At 37.4% G+C, this 16,366-nt stretch overlaps 2 protein-coding genes across 3 annotated transcripts in view; one reads left to right on the plus strand and one right to left on the minus strand.

Annotated features, from left to right (window-relative positions):
- The window catches only part of ITGB1 (integrin subunit beta 1), a 37,100-nt gene extending 30,735 nt beyond the window's left edge, over nucleotides 1-6,365 (plus strand). The window contains exons 15-17 of one of the 2 annotated variants that reach the window (XM_088150107.1): nucleotides 1,816-1,982; nucleotides 2,381-2,461; nucleotides 5,133-6,365. In XM_088150107.1, the coding sequence (XP_088006233.1) occupies nucleotides 1,816-1,982; nucleotides 2,381-2,455 (242 nt within the window). In that variant the 3' untranslated portion in view covers nucleotides 2,456-2,461; nucleotides 5,133-6,365. The remainder of the gene's footprint in view (nucleotides 1-1,815; nucleotides 1,983-2,380; nucleotides 2,462-5,132) is intronic. The other variant, XM_088150108.1, reaches the window with a different exon arrangement.
- Nucleotides 6,187-16,366, minus strand: part of CCDC7 (coiled-coil domain containing 7) — a 224,060-nt gene continuing 213,880 nt past the window's right edge. The window contains exons 69-72 of the mRNA XM_088150109.1: nucleotides 14,633-14,722; nucleotides 13,020-13,118; nucleotides 9,731-9,792; nucleotides 6,187-8,226 (exon numbers count right to left, since the gene is read on the minus strand). Coding sequence (XP_088006235.1) covers nucleotides 8,137-8,226; nucleotides 9,731-9,792; nucleotides 13,020-13,118; nucleotides 14,633-14,722 — 341 coding nt within the window. The 3' untranslated portion in view covers nucleotides 6,187-8,136. The remainder of the gene's footprint in view (nucleotides 8,227-9,730; nucleotides 9,793-13,019; nucleotides 13,119-14,632; nucleotides 14,723-16,366) is intronic.

Here is a 16,366-nt window from a genome sequence, read left to right on the forward strand (position 1 = left end):
AGAAAATGGAAGACATACAAGACCACTGATAATCTCCCTCGATCTGGGGCTCCATGCAAGATCTCACCCCGTGGGGTCAAAATGATCACAAGAATGGTGAGCAAAAATCCCAGAAGCACACGGGGGGACCTAGTGAATGACCTGCAGAGAGCTGGGACCAAAGTAACAAAGGCTACCATCAGTAACACACTACACCGCCAGGGACTCAAATCCTGCAGTGCCAGACATGTCCCCCTGCTTAAGCCAGTACATGTCCGGGCCTGTATGAAGTTTGCTAGAGAGCATTTGGATGAACCAGAAGAGGATTGGGAGAATGTCATATGGTCAGATGAAACCAAAGTAGAACGTTTTGGTCTAAACTCAACTCGTGTTTGGAGGAGAGAGAATGCTGGAAAACCTTTGGAGGGAGTTGAAAGTCCGTGTTGCCCAGCGACAGCCCCAAAACATCACTGCTCTAGAGGAGATCTGCATGGAGGAATGGGCCAAAATACCAGCAACAGTGTGTAAAAACCTTGTGAAGACTTACAGAAAATGTATGATCTCTGTCATTGCCAACAAAGGATATATAACAAAGTATTGAGATGAACTTTTGATATTGACCAAATACTTATTTTCCACCATGATTTGCAAATAAATTCTTTAAAAATCAGACAATGTGATTTTCTGGATTTTTTTCCCCCATTTTGTCTCTCATAGTTGAGGTATACCTATGATGAAAATTACAGGCCTCTCTCATCTTTTTAAGTGGGAGAACTTGCACAATTGGTGGCTGACTAAATACCTTTTTGCCCCACTGTATCTATCCCCATTCTTAATTTAACTTCCTGTGCTTCATAATATACAGAATTTCACATATCTGTATTGTTACCTTCCTCCCTAAAAATGACACATTTAAAATGAAACTCTTAGCAATTAATCTTTATTAAAAAGCAAGATGTTTTTGCTCCTTATTTATAGAAGTTCTTGCCTTTTGAACACCCGCAAAATGCATAAAAATTGCATTCAACCAAAGGACTTTTGGAAGTATTAGTGACAGTGGCTTATTTGTGGCTATTGTGGCTGCAAGATGAAGGACAGGCCACTTCTTTCTTTCCTTGAACCAACCTCCATTGATTATACTTTATGTATAAAGTTTTTATGCCTCTCACTCAACAGTTAATCCGTGCCAGTACCTTTAAATTGGAAACAGCCCAGAGTATTGGTGAACATGATCAGATGGTCAAAATCCCACCTTGTTCTTTGCACATTCCTCAGATCAGATTTCATTCTGTCAGGTGGTATTGTTATCGATTGTTGTGGAACAGAGATTACTTAAGAAGCTTTGCCATTGTTGTTCCTTTGTCTTGTACTGTTTTTGTTTTTTTCTATTGTTCTTGGTTTCAAAAGTTTTAACAATTGTAAACCGCCCAAAGCTGCTGAGAGTTGGGCAGCGTACAATAATAATAATAATAATAATAATAATAATAATAATAGCAGCAGCAGCAGCAGCAGCAGCAGCAGCGCTTTAGGTGCAATCCCAAAACATCTGGAGCACCACTTGAAGACCATCAGTCAATTGCAAAAGTTAGTTTTACTTGGAACAGCTTATATCCTGCGATGATACCTTAAACACCATCAAACAACATCTGCCCATCCCAGGTCCTTGGGAAGGACTCGATAGGTGGATAAAAATGCCAAATCCAATCTGAACATCTGGCTGCCTATGGGACCAACCCTAATAATATCTTAAGAACAGCAGAAATTATTCAAATATTTGAGTGGCTATTTTATGTTCCCACTGTGTTAATATTATGCTTCATTTATTTTGTTTGCTAGAATGCCCAACTGGTCCTGACATCATCCCCATCGTTGCTGGTGTGGTCGCTGGAATTGTTCTTATTGGTCTAGCTTTATTGCTGATTTGGAAGTTACTTATGATCATTCACGATAGAAGAGAATTTGCAAAATTTGAGAAAGAAAAGATGAATGCAAAATGGGATACGGTGAATCATTATATTAATCATCTTAATCGGGCATATATATATTTGGAGATAATTTGCATGCTTCAGAGATTTCAGGCATCAATTTATAAAAATTTATATGTTAGCCGGACTTGCTTTCTGTATATCTCCAGATCACTCCAAGTTGAAGTATTATCTCATGGATAGTTCTTTAATTCTCTTAAAAGTGTTAATTCTTTTAAATATTAACACCTAGATTTTCTAGTTGTAGGCCACAATATTTTGTTCTCTTTATTAGTAGGATTCTATTCATTTGAATGTCATTGAATACCACTATGAATCTTAAAGGAACTAACAGTTTTATGTCAGTACAGCATGGCCTTTTTTCTTTAGAACATTGTCTCTCTTGCATTCCACATTGATGATTTTTCTACCTTCAGCAAGAAAATCCAATATACAAGAGTCCTATTAATAATTTCAAGAATCCAAACTATGGACGTAAAGCTGGTCTCTAAGTTTCCGTTCGTATTTTCTTTTCTATTTCTTTCTCTCTGCATGTGCTTTTCTTCAGGCTCGCTGAATGCAGCTTTAACTAACCATTGCTTGATCCCTAACAAATTTTTATAAGTGCTGTGTCATGTTAAGTAGTAGAATTTAGAGAGCCAGTTTAATGTAGTGGTTAAAAGCACTGGGCTATGAACCGGGAGACTGAATTCTAGTCCTCCCTTAGGCACACAGCCTTTGGACTTTGGGCACGCTACTCTCTCTCTCAGCCCTAGGAAGAAGGTTGGCAAACCACTTCTGAAGAATGTTGGCAAGAAAACTACAGGGACTGATTTGAAGGCAGCAGATAGATAGATAGATAAATAATAAAAAAATAAATAGGAAAAGAACAAGCATTTAAGAACCCCTTTTGCCTCCTTTGGTAAGATCTGAAGCACTAGTGAGTAAAACAAGGAGCAACACCCAAAAAGTGGGAGGTGCAAGCCAGAGCACTCCCTCTTCTTCCAAAGGGTTTCCATGCAAAATTATGGTAGTTACACTTCTGGGCTGTAGCCCTTTTCCAGTCTTAGGGCTTGGCAAATGTTGCAATTTGATGCTCTTTGAATTTGGTAAAATAAACTGGGCATGATGTAGCTACATTTAAAATAGTTTAAATTGTTAACGGAAGAAATAACTAACTTAATGCATTGTCACTGAAATTGCATCTTTTAGCTGGCTAGTTAGTTTACTTGCGAATACTGATAGTGTTTTTAAGCACTATCCCCAGATGGCTATTGTGACAATGGCCACTAACTAAACCTATGTTTTACAGAATAAAAGCATCATTGCCAGGAAATGGAGTACAAGGCAGATATCAGCCTTAGCCCCAACATACAAAGTAATTCCTTTTGAACTCTGCTTTCAGTTCCAGATGAACACAAAAGCAGCGTGATGAGGTAGAAAAAAGTTAAGTTGAACTTCAATGATAATGTATGTAAAACATGCATCCTTAAATTGTTGCATGTTTGCCCTGCCCTCGCTGCTTTCTCTGCCCCCCCCCCAGTGCTGGGATACGTGGCTTGTTTTATTACCCTCTCCTTCTCAGTTATACCAGGATGTAGGGCATAAAGCCTTTGCATTGAGGCTTTGCATCAATGATGCGCTTTTAAACAACCAGAATATTGGTAGTGTAGGTAAACATGCTGCATTCTTGACGTTTTCTCCTTTTCTTCCTTTTTCTCCTTGTTTCTTTTAGAATATTGCCATTCGATCTCTTGTTATTTGACATTCAGTTCTTTTTTACTTCACAACTGAACAATCTGATGCTACAGGAATCTGGTTATATGATTGTCAGTGACAGCCCTGAAAAACAGAATGCTTACCTAATGTTCCAAAACAGTATCTTGGACTGCAGTCCATAATAGCAGTCCATAATTCTGTGGTGCAATCCAAATGCCACTTTTGAAGTCTGGTAACCCTCATGTACATCATGCGTTTCAGGATAGGGAATTTATTAGCTGCAAATCAATTTGCCATGTCAACATTTATGTAATTTGGAACATATTCACCTGTGATGGAATGGAATTATGAAGGCCAGGCTCAGGGAGATAAGCATTTTCTTAGCTTGCCGCAAGAGCATGGGAACTACAAGAGGATGAGACTGGCACCTCCCTGAGGAATTCACACTGTTGTGGCTGGCTGACTTAGGAGATGGGGTTTCAGTCTGGGAAGATTCTTGCTAGAGGTTGTAGCTAATAAACATAGCTGAACTGATTTTGCATTGTCTCTTGGAGTTCCTTGGGCTAGGCCTGACAACCTCTATTAGCTACAACCTCTAGCAAGAATCTTCCCAGACTGAAACCCCATCTCCTAAGTCAGCCAGCCACAACAGTGTGAATTCCTCAGGGAGGTGCCAGTCTCATCCTCTTATATTTCCCACGCTCCTGAGGAGATGAAAGAAAATGTTTTTCTCCCTGAGCCTGGCCTTCATAATTCCATTCCATCACATCACCCACACTTAAACAACTTGATTATACAGGTTTTGTGTGTGAGTCGCAAGTCCTCTCTTCTGTTTGCTGTTTGTGAGCTTTCTTCCTTGATATTGAAGGATGGATTTGCTGTGTTCACATTGAGACTAATTTTGTGGCTGATCTTACTTAGATCATTAAAGACTTGTGAGTCATAAGGAGCAATCCGTCTGTGAGTTTTCCTGATACAGTAATGTCAGTGTTAGTTTTGCACTGTCAAAAATGCATCTAAAGTTTCTGATTTAATTATGTATACACTGGAGGGAATATGGAATCAATAGAGGCATGTAAATGCTTAAAATATTCATTCCTAAAATTGTTTTAATTTTTTTTTCAATTTATATTGCCACCCACCTTATCATCAGGAATTAAAGTATTGATAGTGAAAGTCCCATCAATAGAATAATTTCACTCCCTTTCCTTTAGCCCCCTTGCATATTCTAAAGAATAATTTGTGATAGGCATGATGCTTAGTAAATATTAAAAATGCTAGATAGATAATCTGTAGTATTCTCCCCCCAAAGGTCTAATTGCTTGTTTCAATTCTGTGGTCCTTTGCAGGAGCCATATGTGGGGCCCTATGTGCACATGGATCTCTAGATTGGCTTGGCAGTATGTGAAAATACTTTTTCAGTAACTTGTGAAAATTTTCATTCTATAATCATGTTTTTCTTTCTTCTAGGGTGAAAATCCTATATACAAGAGTGCAGTGACGACTGTAGTGAATCCTAAGTATGAGGGGAAATGAAAACTGCTTTACAACTTCACAGCAGTGTGTGTAATGTAGCAGTTTTGTACTCATAATAAACTAGCTTTTGGCAATACTGCAATGGATTTACTAGTTCCTTACTTACACAGTTGTTTCCTATGCAATTTTTTTTAAATGTACAGTATTTTTATTTTTGAACATTTTTTCTTTGTTTTTGCAAATAAACAGTGCCAGAGGACTGACAGAAAACTTGAGACTGCATTTCCTACTCAATTAAGATCATAGCTTACTCAGTTAAGGTGCTTTTTTTTATCTTCCCTGTCTTTTGTATGGAATGAAACACTTAATAAGCAAACAATTTGCCTATACATTAAGTATTAAAATTAGAACAGTTTTTAGCTTTATAAGTGTATCAAGGTTTGTCTTGCACAAATAGTGCAAGCCAAATGCTTACTAATAAACTATACAAAATTTACTTTAGCTTGTGAATAATATGAGACTTAATTTTCAACTTTCTGTATTCAGTAATGTAGAAATCATGATGTAATTTTAATTACAAATTTCATATGTGCATATACATGTTAAATTGTCACAAGGTCTGTATACGAATAAAAAGAAACAATAGATCCAAAATAAGAGCTTTAATATTCTTAAAACAGAAATGATAATAATATTAAGAATTCCCTTTTGTAAATTCAAGTTCTGGTTTTAGTACTGGCAAGTACACTGCCAAGACCCCCTTTTAAATCAGCTGCCCTAATCTGGTGCCAGCCAGAGGTGCTGGACTTTAAAAAAATTGGTCATACTTGAAGTTGAAAGTCCAGCACTTACAGGGCACTGAGTTGGAGAAAGCTCGTCTTAGCGCCTTAATTCCTTAGGTTTCTTTTTAAACGTCTTGCTTGGTTTAAAGCCTGGTGCTTTAGCAACTTTATCTTTAATGTATTTGGTTTCATTTTGTGTAAGATAATTGTCAAACCAGCTTATTTTTGCAATCTTGGTTGTAATTTATCTTTATCTTATAGCTAACTTTGCATGACACTGGGTCAGGACATACTATGGCATGTATATTTGCTGCTGGCCATTTTGTTACCTGTTCAGTACTAGCCACATTCATACTTTAAGTGCCTTTTATTTTAACAAATGTTCACTTTTTACAATGTTACCATGGAAATTATTTATTAAATTAAAAAAATCTTTTAAAAATTATATTGGTATTTCTTTCTCTGTTGTACATTTTGGTAAAGCTGAACATTCTTAAAACATATTAGAGCAAGGCTATTCCTTGGGTAATAATTTGGTATCTACCCAGGAGAACTGAATTTAGGGGAGGCTGCTGTGGGCCTTCTAGCCAGCAGAAAAGGTCAAGGCCACCAGGCTGAGTGAGGACTAGTGACATCTGCCAGACTGGGCTTGAGAGAAGGAAGGGAGGATGGATACGAACAGTGTCACTCCTTTGTGAGGGTCTGCACACCTTTTTTTCCCCCTTGTGTGGGAATACTTTCAGGTGAGAGCTGGGAGTATCTCCAAGGGATATACTGAGTTGGATGGGCAGTGGCACCAGAGTGTGGCATTTTAACTATTTCCTTTCTGTTTTCTTGGGGTGAAAGAATAATTCTGAAGGAAGCTCAGAATCCCAGCTCTAGAAAAGGCTCCACCCATCAGGCAGATTTATGAATACCTATTTAGTGCCAGGGAAGAAAAAAGGTTTGGAAGCCTCATGTTGGCAGCCTGGAAGTAGATATAATAGCAAATCATGGAAAGATTTCAATTTTTCTGAACATTTGGAACATCTGGAAATTAAAGATTAGTAAGACATGTTTTGGCTTTTGTAGGACTGTGAAAAAATATCTGGAACACAGCATTTATAATTTGTGTTTCCTACCTTCATTCCACCCTATACATCCTATGAAACTATTATAGATTCTAACTTTGGTGTTACCTGGCGCTTAGCAGGAAATCTTATTTTCTTTGTTTTCATTTGCACTAAATGGTTAAATATCAGAAGTTTTACATAGTCTGCTCTTAGTATTTAGAATAAGGTTTTGCTAGATACCTTCAACAATACCACCTTTTCTTGTAGCACTGAAGTCTATTCAAATAAGTTTTTCTCTGTAGGAACAACTAGGAAAGTACATACTTTACTGCTCCTTTGTTTTATATATAGACCAACGTAATGCATGTAATATGCTAATTAGTATTCTGTTTCATTCAACTATCTACATTACATTAGAATCATAAGTAGATTTTGTATTTGGGAGGATGAGGACTGTACCTAGATCCAAAGAACTGTCCATGTATTTATTTTTTATCCAGTTATTTCCCATTTCCCACTACGAAATTCGGTAGTTAGAGGAACTACAATGAATGTGTGTTTTCTGTTGTTCTCAATATTCATCCATATCACCATGATTTCCTAGTATAAATAATAGGAAAAAAAAGTCCATCTAATTTTTCTGGACTTGCTATTATGATCTCTGTATCTAACAAGACAAGGAAGATCTTCACTTTTCTTATAAGACATTTGCTAGCTACTTATGCTAGCTAATTATGATGCAGAGCAAATGAAGAGAGCATGGAAATTCTATAATGAAATGAATCATATTACGGCTTAACGTGAAGATGTACTCAATTGTGTTAGCTGGTTCCATTTGAATTTTAAACATCTGATTGGCCAGGGCCAAAGATCTGTTTTTTAAATACCTGAATGCCAGACAGTACCATCCAGAAAAAAAAAGTAATTTCAGAGAAGCACAAATGTACTTATATCAAATGTAGTAAAAGTTATTACTCTTACTTGAGCTCTGGTAATTCAGCTTTCATATATTTTAACTGTCATTCCAATGCAGATTACAGTTTTCACAAGTCTCAAAGCAGATTCATACAAGCATGTCTTAATTTTTCCTTACCACAATTCAGCAAAGTTGAATATTACAAGATAGCTGCATACTGAATTAATCCAAAAAAGATTAAAATTAGATCAGTTGTTTCTTAGCTTTTGCCATATAGCTGCGGAGGTTCCAAGTTTTCTCTGAGGACTGCATCCCTTTCCACAAACAGCAATTGAATCCTAAAATTCAAACATAAGTATTCTGTATATACAATTTAAATAATGCAACTGAATAAAACACATTTCTGACTATTAGATGAAAATATTATTCTGTCCATTTCCTTTTGCAATTGCAAGTTTGGTTAATTAGCAGACCACTAATTAATTAATTTGAAACTTCAGATACTAGAACCAGCCTTTATTGAGATAGGCTGTAATAACAGAAACTTGCAAGCCTGATTGTGCTTTACCTCCCCTCCCTCTTATGTCCCAGTGAGTCAGGGAGGAGTCTGCTTGAGGAGCTTCCAAATACTATCTTGCTTCCCAGAACTTAAAGAATGGCTCAGCCCTTTTTCTTACGTAACAGATCTTGCATATTTTTGCCAAGGACATCTCCCGTACTCTACAGTCATGAAAACAAAGAAAAGGAGCAAGGGTTCTGTTCTGAATATGCATAGTTTCCTGCAGTGCTTGAAACTTTTTGAATTTGTTCTAATAGGCCATGGAACATGAGTTATTTCATATTTTGTTCCTTTGGAATTTAGCAACTTGAAAAGTTCTGTACTGCTTAAATGGTAAAATGAAACATTTCCCATTTTACACACAGCTCTAATGATAAGCACCACTACTTTAATTCCATTTTGAAGTCCATTGTTTTTAAACAGATTTTCTTTGTTGGAACATGGTTAAACATGGAGTTGAGCTTTTAATTAGTGAATTGCTCTTTGCAACTAGTGATGGGCATTATTAAAGTCAATTTATCTGTATTCCTGGAACAGCGTATGATTCTGTGGGTCACAGGCATCATTTGTTTGTGTTCATCAATTTAGAAAAAAATATTCATGAAATAGCATATTAGACATTGAAATTTTAAAGGTGGTTTAAAGGTGTAATAGATTCCTCTGATTCTGATTTGGAGGTTAAGAGGCAAACCTGATGGGTTGTCATCCTAGAGAGAGCTGTCGAGTAATGTGGGGCAGCTCCCAGAAACAATAAATTGGAGCAGAAAAGATGACCAGAGAGATTACTTTCAAAATGGTTTTGAAAGTTTCCATTATAGAAACCAGGAAGGTAATGTTATGTTTCCATCCTTCAACCTGAGAGGATGCAAACAGGAATGAAGACAGATTCTGTTCCTTTTAAAACAATATACCACATGTTTTTCAATTACTAGCAAACCTGATTGTCTGAAGCTCGGGCCACCCTAGCAAAAATGAATCATCAGAGCATTCTGGGAAGCATTCAAAAAGTCAAGATGATGTTGTATTTATTTATTTGTTTATACAGAGAGAGAGAGAGACCACCGCCTTCTCTTTCACTGAATATCCAGATAAGAGCACAGCACACACATACAAAAACACAAGCTAAACCTTTAGATAGAAAAGTAATTTTGCAAGCCACCAACTCATTCCCTTTAAATGTGTCACAGTGTCAAGTGACACATCTAAAGTTAGGTTAGTAGTCCCTTCAAGATATCAGCTACAGAACTCTTTTACTACTTTCTAGGTCAGCAACAGTTACTTACCAAATCTCGAACTTGATTAGCCAGAGGAGTTAGTCCCTGAAAGGGTGAAGAATGAGTGCCCCCTAATAATAAACATAAAAACCTTTTATTGTATTATAACGATTCAAAGTCTACCTGATATTTCTTGATTTTATCTTTTGCTAGGTGAAATATTAGTCAAATTTATAGTATTGACTTGCCATAATATTAACATCAATGTACCTATTTCTATGGTAGGTCAACTGCTATGTTACCATTTTAAAACGCAAACTATAACTGTTGCAGTGCAGATTCAGCTTGTGTAGAAATTGCCTTGAAACTACTATGAAGCATGACTTTATTTGTCTCCCCTCTATTATTGGTGTTCTTGAATAAAGCAGCAGTAGTACAGCTGTGCCATTCTATTCATGTTGAAAGCAAGGGTGTTTATGAGTTCACTACAGTGTGTTTCCACATATTGCTAACTTTAGAATTACAAGCCTATGCCCATATAAGCCTAAATGGCTTTGAGGTTACTCTCTCCCATGCAACCAGAAGGAAAATGGATTTGGATTCAGTTTGGCTTTCTGAATTCTTGGCAAGGGACAGCATCTATCCAAACTTGAAACTGAGTTCAAAAAATGCTTAGCAAGGCTGGACTGCTTTAGTACTTGCATCTATCTGATTTATAGCCACTGTTCTACTATGCCTAGCACTCAAAACAGCTAAGAAAATTCAAACATAAAAACAAGATAAAAACCCAGACTGAAGTGTGTGAACAGGAGAGTTCCTGAGAATGGAAATCTAACCTAAGCAATGATTAATGAAAATAGATTTTATAATTATAACAGAAAAGAGATTTAATTACAAGAAACACGTTATATGGATAAGCAAAGCTGAGTACTTAGCTCACTACATTCTACTGAAAGAAGCTTCAGAGTATTTGCTCTGAGTGCACCAAAGAGTGGGACCAAAGGCAGAAAGAAATGACCTGAGAAAAGCAGACAGAGTAATAGGCAGAAGACGCAGAGGAAATCCTTAAGCCGTTATGTGTATCTCATTGTCCTTTTGTTGTCAGTTAAGATGCTGAAGAGTCATTCTATTGGATTCACATCCCCAACAAGAAAAAAATAAATACTAATTCAGTAAAACAATAAATACTAATTCAAAGCTTGGAGTAAGAGATGTGTCTTTGCATATTTTCCAAATGCTGAGAGAATCAAACGCATGGCAGCATGCTCCATAGCTTGGAGGCAATGCAGAAGAAGCCCTGCAACGATGCGGGCACTTAAAAAAGGCTTCTCCTGTAGACAAATTCATAAAGAGACAAATGGTTCTGTTAAACAACCAAGCCCGGCTCCCTTCAAAGTTAAAAGTCAATACCAACATGTATTGTCGAAGGCTTTCACGGCCGGAATACGATGGCTGGTGTGGGTCTTCCGGGCTGTGTGGCCATGTTCTGGAAGTTTTGTTTCCTAACGTTTCGCCAGCATCTGTGACCGGCATCTTCAGAGGGCAGGAGCACAGACAGGAGCAGTTCTCTCTGTGCCCAGGGTGATGTGACCCTTTTGTGGGTATTTATAGAGATCTGAAGGGGGGCGGGATTGGAGGGGTGGGGGATGGGGTTAGGGGGGTTAGGGGGTGAGGGGGTTGGGTTAAGGAGTGGCTGCTTGTTTTGGTGTCAAATATGTGTGTATCTTCCTGGGGTTAGGCAGGGTTTTTTCTTCTACTGAGTTGTTAACGAGTGGCTGCTGAGGGTGATTAGCGTGTTCATTGTGTGAACTGTTCACACGTCCTGGTCCTTGCCATCCTGGGCACAGAGAGAACTGCTTCTGTCTGTGCTCCTGCCCTCTGAAGATGCCGGTCACAAATGCTGGCGAAACGTTAGGAAACAAAACTTCCAGAACACGGCCACACAGCCCAGAAGACCCACACCAGCCATCAATACCAACATCTTAAACTGTGCCTGGTAAGCAACTGGAAACCAGTGTAGCTCTTCAAGTACAGTTATCATATGATCCCTGTACTTGGCATCAATTAGCAACCTATCTGTCTTTTGCCTAGGTAACAGTTCTCGCTTATTTCCATCAAGGCCATCTTCTTTACTTTCTACAGCTACCTACAGGGCAACCATTAGCCATTGCAGCCACCCCTTTTTCCTGCAGACTGGCTATGGGGATCTCTGACCCCAAGGCTATTTCTGTTTTGGTTGCCTGAGAACGCAGAACCTCTCGGGCAACCAACATTTTTTCTTGGCCCAGGAGGAATACTGATCTAGTGGAAACTTCCCACAAGGTTGTTATTCTTACCAGTAACCACGATGGCTTTCTCCTGCCTTTCTCCCCCACTGCCAAGCTACTGCTGTCAGGGAATCAGGGATGCTCCTCTTTCTCTGCTGCCTCACTCTTCCATCCTTGCCATCTCAGGATAATGCTCTCCAGCAACGGTAAGGAACAGGAAAACAAAGGGTTCATGCTGAGTCAAGGGAAGGAGGGAGGAAGGCAGCATAGAAGGTAAAGAATCATCTCCCCCTTACTTGCTCCTTGCTTTCTGACACCAGCAGCAGAGGGTAGCTACTGTCCCTATTTAAGGAGAGTGACTCTACAGGCCTTGTTCCTCAGGTGTAGTAAAAGCATCACTGTGTGGGCAGCAATTTTGGTCTCATCGTATCTTCTTCCTGTAGCCAGGACAGTAAAAAAGGACATTTTCTGGGGCTGTGTGGATGAGCACTTAAAAAGACTTCCTTCTGAAGACACAGCTAACATCAGCCTGCCTACTTGGCAAGGTTGAGAGGAGTAGAAAATGAGGAAGTCAAAGGGAAAGGTAGTTAGGTTTTCTTTTTCTTCCTTTAACATTAGATTTTGTTAGTTTTCACTGCTTCTGTTTTAAAATGTAATAAAGTTATTTAAAAAAAAAAAAAAGGTAGTTCAAATAAATTATTGGATTGTCCCTGGAAGAATTGCAAGTTATGACTGCCCAGAGTTATATGTTGAATGGGAGGTCATAAAAATTGAAGAAACAAATCAAGATAGCAAGCATTTGACAAAAAGGCACCAGCAGTCAAGTCAACTTGATAGCACTTGACCAAGTAATTAAAGATTTATATTTTGAGTTTGGCAAAGTTTTTTAGATTTAGACGTAAAGTATTTGTCATACCACATCCAGAAAGCAAGCGATTGTGCAGTTCTGACTGTGCTACCTAGCAAAGAGAAGCATGCTTTTTTCCCCAACTTCTTTTGAATGCTCTCCAACATCTCTTGAATGCTGTATTGTTTTACTTTTTCCCTCTCAAAATCCAAAGAGAAAATAGAATTGACATTTGAGTTATTACCTTTTATATTGTTCTTTATCTCTGGTCCCAATAGTTTTCTCTTTAACAAATTCAGTTTTTGGGGATAGCCCTTTGGTGTTAATTGGTTTGCTTCCCATACTGCATGGAAATATATAAAGATGATCAATGTAAGATTACTTTGACTCCTATCATAATGTTATCTTGAATTCAGGAATGCTGAAACATTTTTCACTGTAATGAGTAGTAATTCTTTACATTTGTTGGTATCCAAAGGATAAAAGAGACAATGATGATATAAAATCTGCTAATCCTAATAAATTTAAAGCTGGAAAAATCTTGCTTACTCATTCAGAATATTTGTCATACCATACCATGTCTGAATGAACACGAGTTAAAAAGTGTGTACTTCCATCACAGGATGTTAAGGAGAAAAAAAAACTTAGTATATTAAGAATTATAAGCATCTGGTAACTTTTAATGATCAAATCAACCCATATGTTTAAAGAGGTCCAGTCAGATTTTTATATGCCACACAATCTAAAACCAAACACAACATTTGGCATTTAAGACACAATGGATTACAGGTAGTCCTCGGGTTAAGAATTCCCAGTTTACAGAAGAGAACCTACTGTAGGAAAATTCGATTTAAATACACAATGATTTAAGTTCATTACACAATACTACTTATACAGTATTATACAATAATGCTGTCCAACTTACATACAAATTTGACTTAAGGATAGACCTTGGGAATGGAACCCGTTCTTAAACTGGGGACTACCTGTATTATGAAAAGTTGTTGTTGTTGTTTTAAGTGATAATATCTACTCATTGAGCCCTAGGAGGAAGGCAATGGTAACCCACTTCCAAAAATGTTGCCCAGAAAACTCTGGATTTTTCCATGTAGTCTCCAGGAGTCAACACTGGCTCAAAGGCTACAACTAAATTAAATTAAATTAAAATAATAATAAAATAAAATATATTTTATATTTATAAAAAAATATAAAATAAATCTACTAACCCAATACCTGCTATTCCATTCTAATATATCCAGGCTTTGGAGGATGTTATTACATACAATGCACTCCACATTTTTAAAGAACTGGGATGTGGGTTGGAATTTACAAATTGTTCAAATCTGAGGTGGTATTGCTAGAAGATCTCTACAGTTAAAAAATTCTTGTGAGGCTTTTTGCTGACTGAAACTCCAGGTGTTTATATTATGGGAAATGTAATCAAATACATCTGGAAGTCACTAAATTAATCTATCTCAGGGAGTTTCAATTTTTTTCAGGTCAAGGAGCCTGTTAAGTTTTTTTTTTTTTTTTTAAATCCTTGAATCCCTGATCAAGAGGCAAAACTTTAGTGATAAAAAAAAAAATAGTTCCATTTGAGTGATTTTTTAAAAAATTGCTCTTAGCCTTTTGTGGAACCCCATCAAGTTCTCCTGATCTATCTATATTACTAGAAACTACTTTATGTGCCATAAAATAAATATATACTCTCTTTGGTTAATCATCTATTAAGCAAAGTTGTCTTTAAAATAAATGTACCCATAATTTCTAGAACTATAGTATGAATTTGATAATTCCATTCATTTTGAAGAAAATAAATTTCAGAACTATTTTCATTAAGTCAGCTGTATGGATTACCTGGTCTTGAAGTTTGCAAACTATACTCTTGGAACCTACTAGTGCCAACTGGCTGGGGAAAATATAATGACATAGCTTTGAATTTTTCAGCTGCAAATTAAAACACAACACAATCTCTGAGAGAGCAAAGAGGAAAAATGTGAGGAATTCTAATGAAAAATAAGGCTAATGAAATCAGATTTCTAAAATAAGAAAATGTAAGATATTTATTTATTTATTAAATTCATATGCCACCCATCTCTCCCAGAGGGTGACTCTGGGCAGCTCACAATTAACATCAAACATTAAAAACAGTAAAAATATAAATATCCATATTAAATTAGCTAAAAAATAATACTATCTAAAAAGACTATATACAATTCAAGATGGGGGGGGCAGAATCAATTACCCCACCAGCCAATTCCAACAATGCGAGCCTCCATCAGTCCCCCGGGCCATCTGGCATAGCCAAGATTTCACACTTTTCTAGAAGGCCATGAGAGTGAGGCGGACCGCACCTCAGGTGGAAGGTTGTTCCACAGGGCAGGGGCCACAGCAGAAAAGGCCCTCTTCCTAGACCCCACCAGCTGAAATTCCTTGACTGGAGAGTCCGCATCATGCCTCTTCTGCCAGACTGAGTGGGGAGGGCTGATATAGCTGATATATATTTATCCCCATATTCTGGATAAAAAATCAGACTCCAACTAGAAAAGTAATCAAAATAATGGGCAAAACTTTTGTAAATATATAGTATCATATTTGAAAAAGGAATGTTTTGTGTCGGATTGGTTTCCAATTAATTAGTTTCCTTAACACCAAATTATCCTCAGAATATTGTATTCTCAGAATATTGTAGAATAAAATTTGAGGTAACTTGAATTCTAAAAAAATAAAAACATACAGAGGATTTTAAGCTTCTCATGCTGTTTTTCAATTTGATTGTTCTTCATTGCCTCTGGATGATGTGTATGAGCCCAGGGCCTGCATAGAGCTTTATTTGGCAATCTTCTATTGTTTTGCCTTCTTTCTTGCTGGACCTTCCACTACTTTAGCATGCTAACTTCATAATTTACAGTAGGTATTCACTGAGCATGATGCTCTTTTTCAAATTTCTCCATTTGGTTAGTTATGCTGGCCCTAATTTCTATCCTGTGTCTCTCCAAGTCAGTTTACCCAAACAAGTGGCCTTTATGAATCAAATTGCAGGACAGCCAGCACCAGACAATGGCCATGGTAATCACTGCTACTGCCTATCTTTTAGATATTCCTGCAGCATCTCTTTTCAGGAACATTATAGAACAATGACATGATTATAGCAGTCAATGTTTGTGTAGCATCATTGCCCACAAGCTAGAAACGGGCTGACGCTTCTTTTGGTTTAGTGATTTTGTCTTCCATACTTCATTAGGTACCTAACCTAACTCTTGCAAGTAAACATATCAATCACCCGTATGTGTGATTTGCAGAGATCACGGAAAAGATCTATTCTGTACTGCCTCTAGATCGCTTTGTCTTTGGCCAAGCATTCCTGGTTCCTTGGGCTTCTGCAACAGTTTGGGGAAACTAAAGGGAGAGATGAGTAGAAGTTGCTCATTGGGATGGATGATCCAAGTCTTCGTTAGATCATCTTTCATGGTATATATCAACCTGGTCTTCAAAATGGTTAGAAGTAGCCCATTTAAACCCTTACAAGATGGAGATGTGGATAGCTCTGGTAGTTAGGGAAAACATCATTGTTCCACAATGTATATGATT

Source organism: Python bivittatus, unplaced genomic scaffold, assembly GCF_059951505.1.
Source record: "Python bivittatus isolate LINGU-HERP-01145 unplaced genomic scaffold, Pbiv_v1 ctg000610_np1212, whole genome shotgun sequence".
Taxonomy (NCBI): Eukaryota; Metazoa; Chordata; class Lepidosauria; order Squamata; family Pythonidae; genus Python; species Python bivittatus.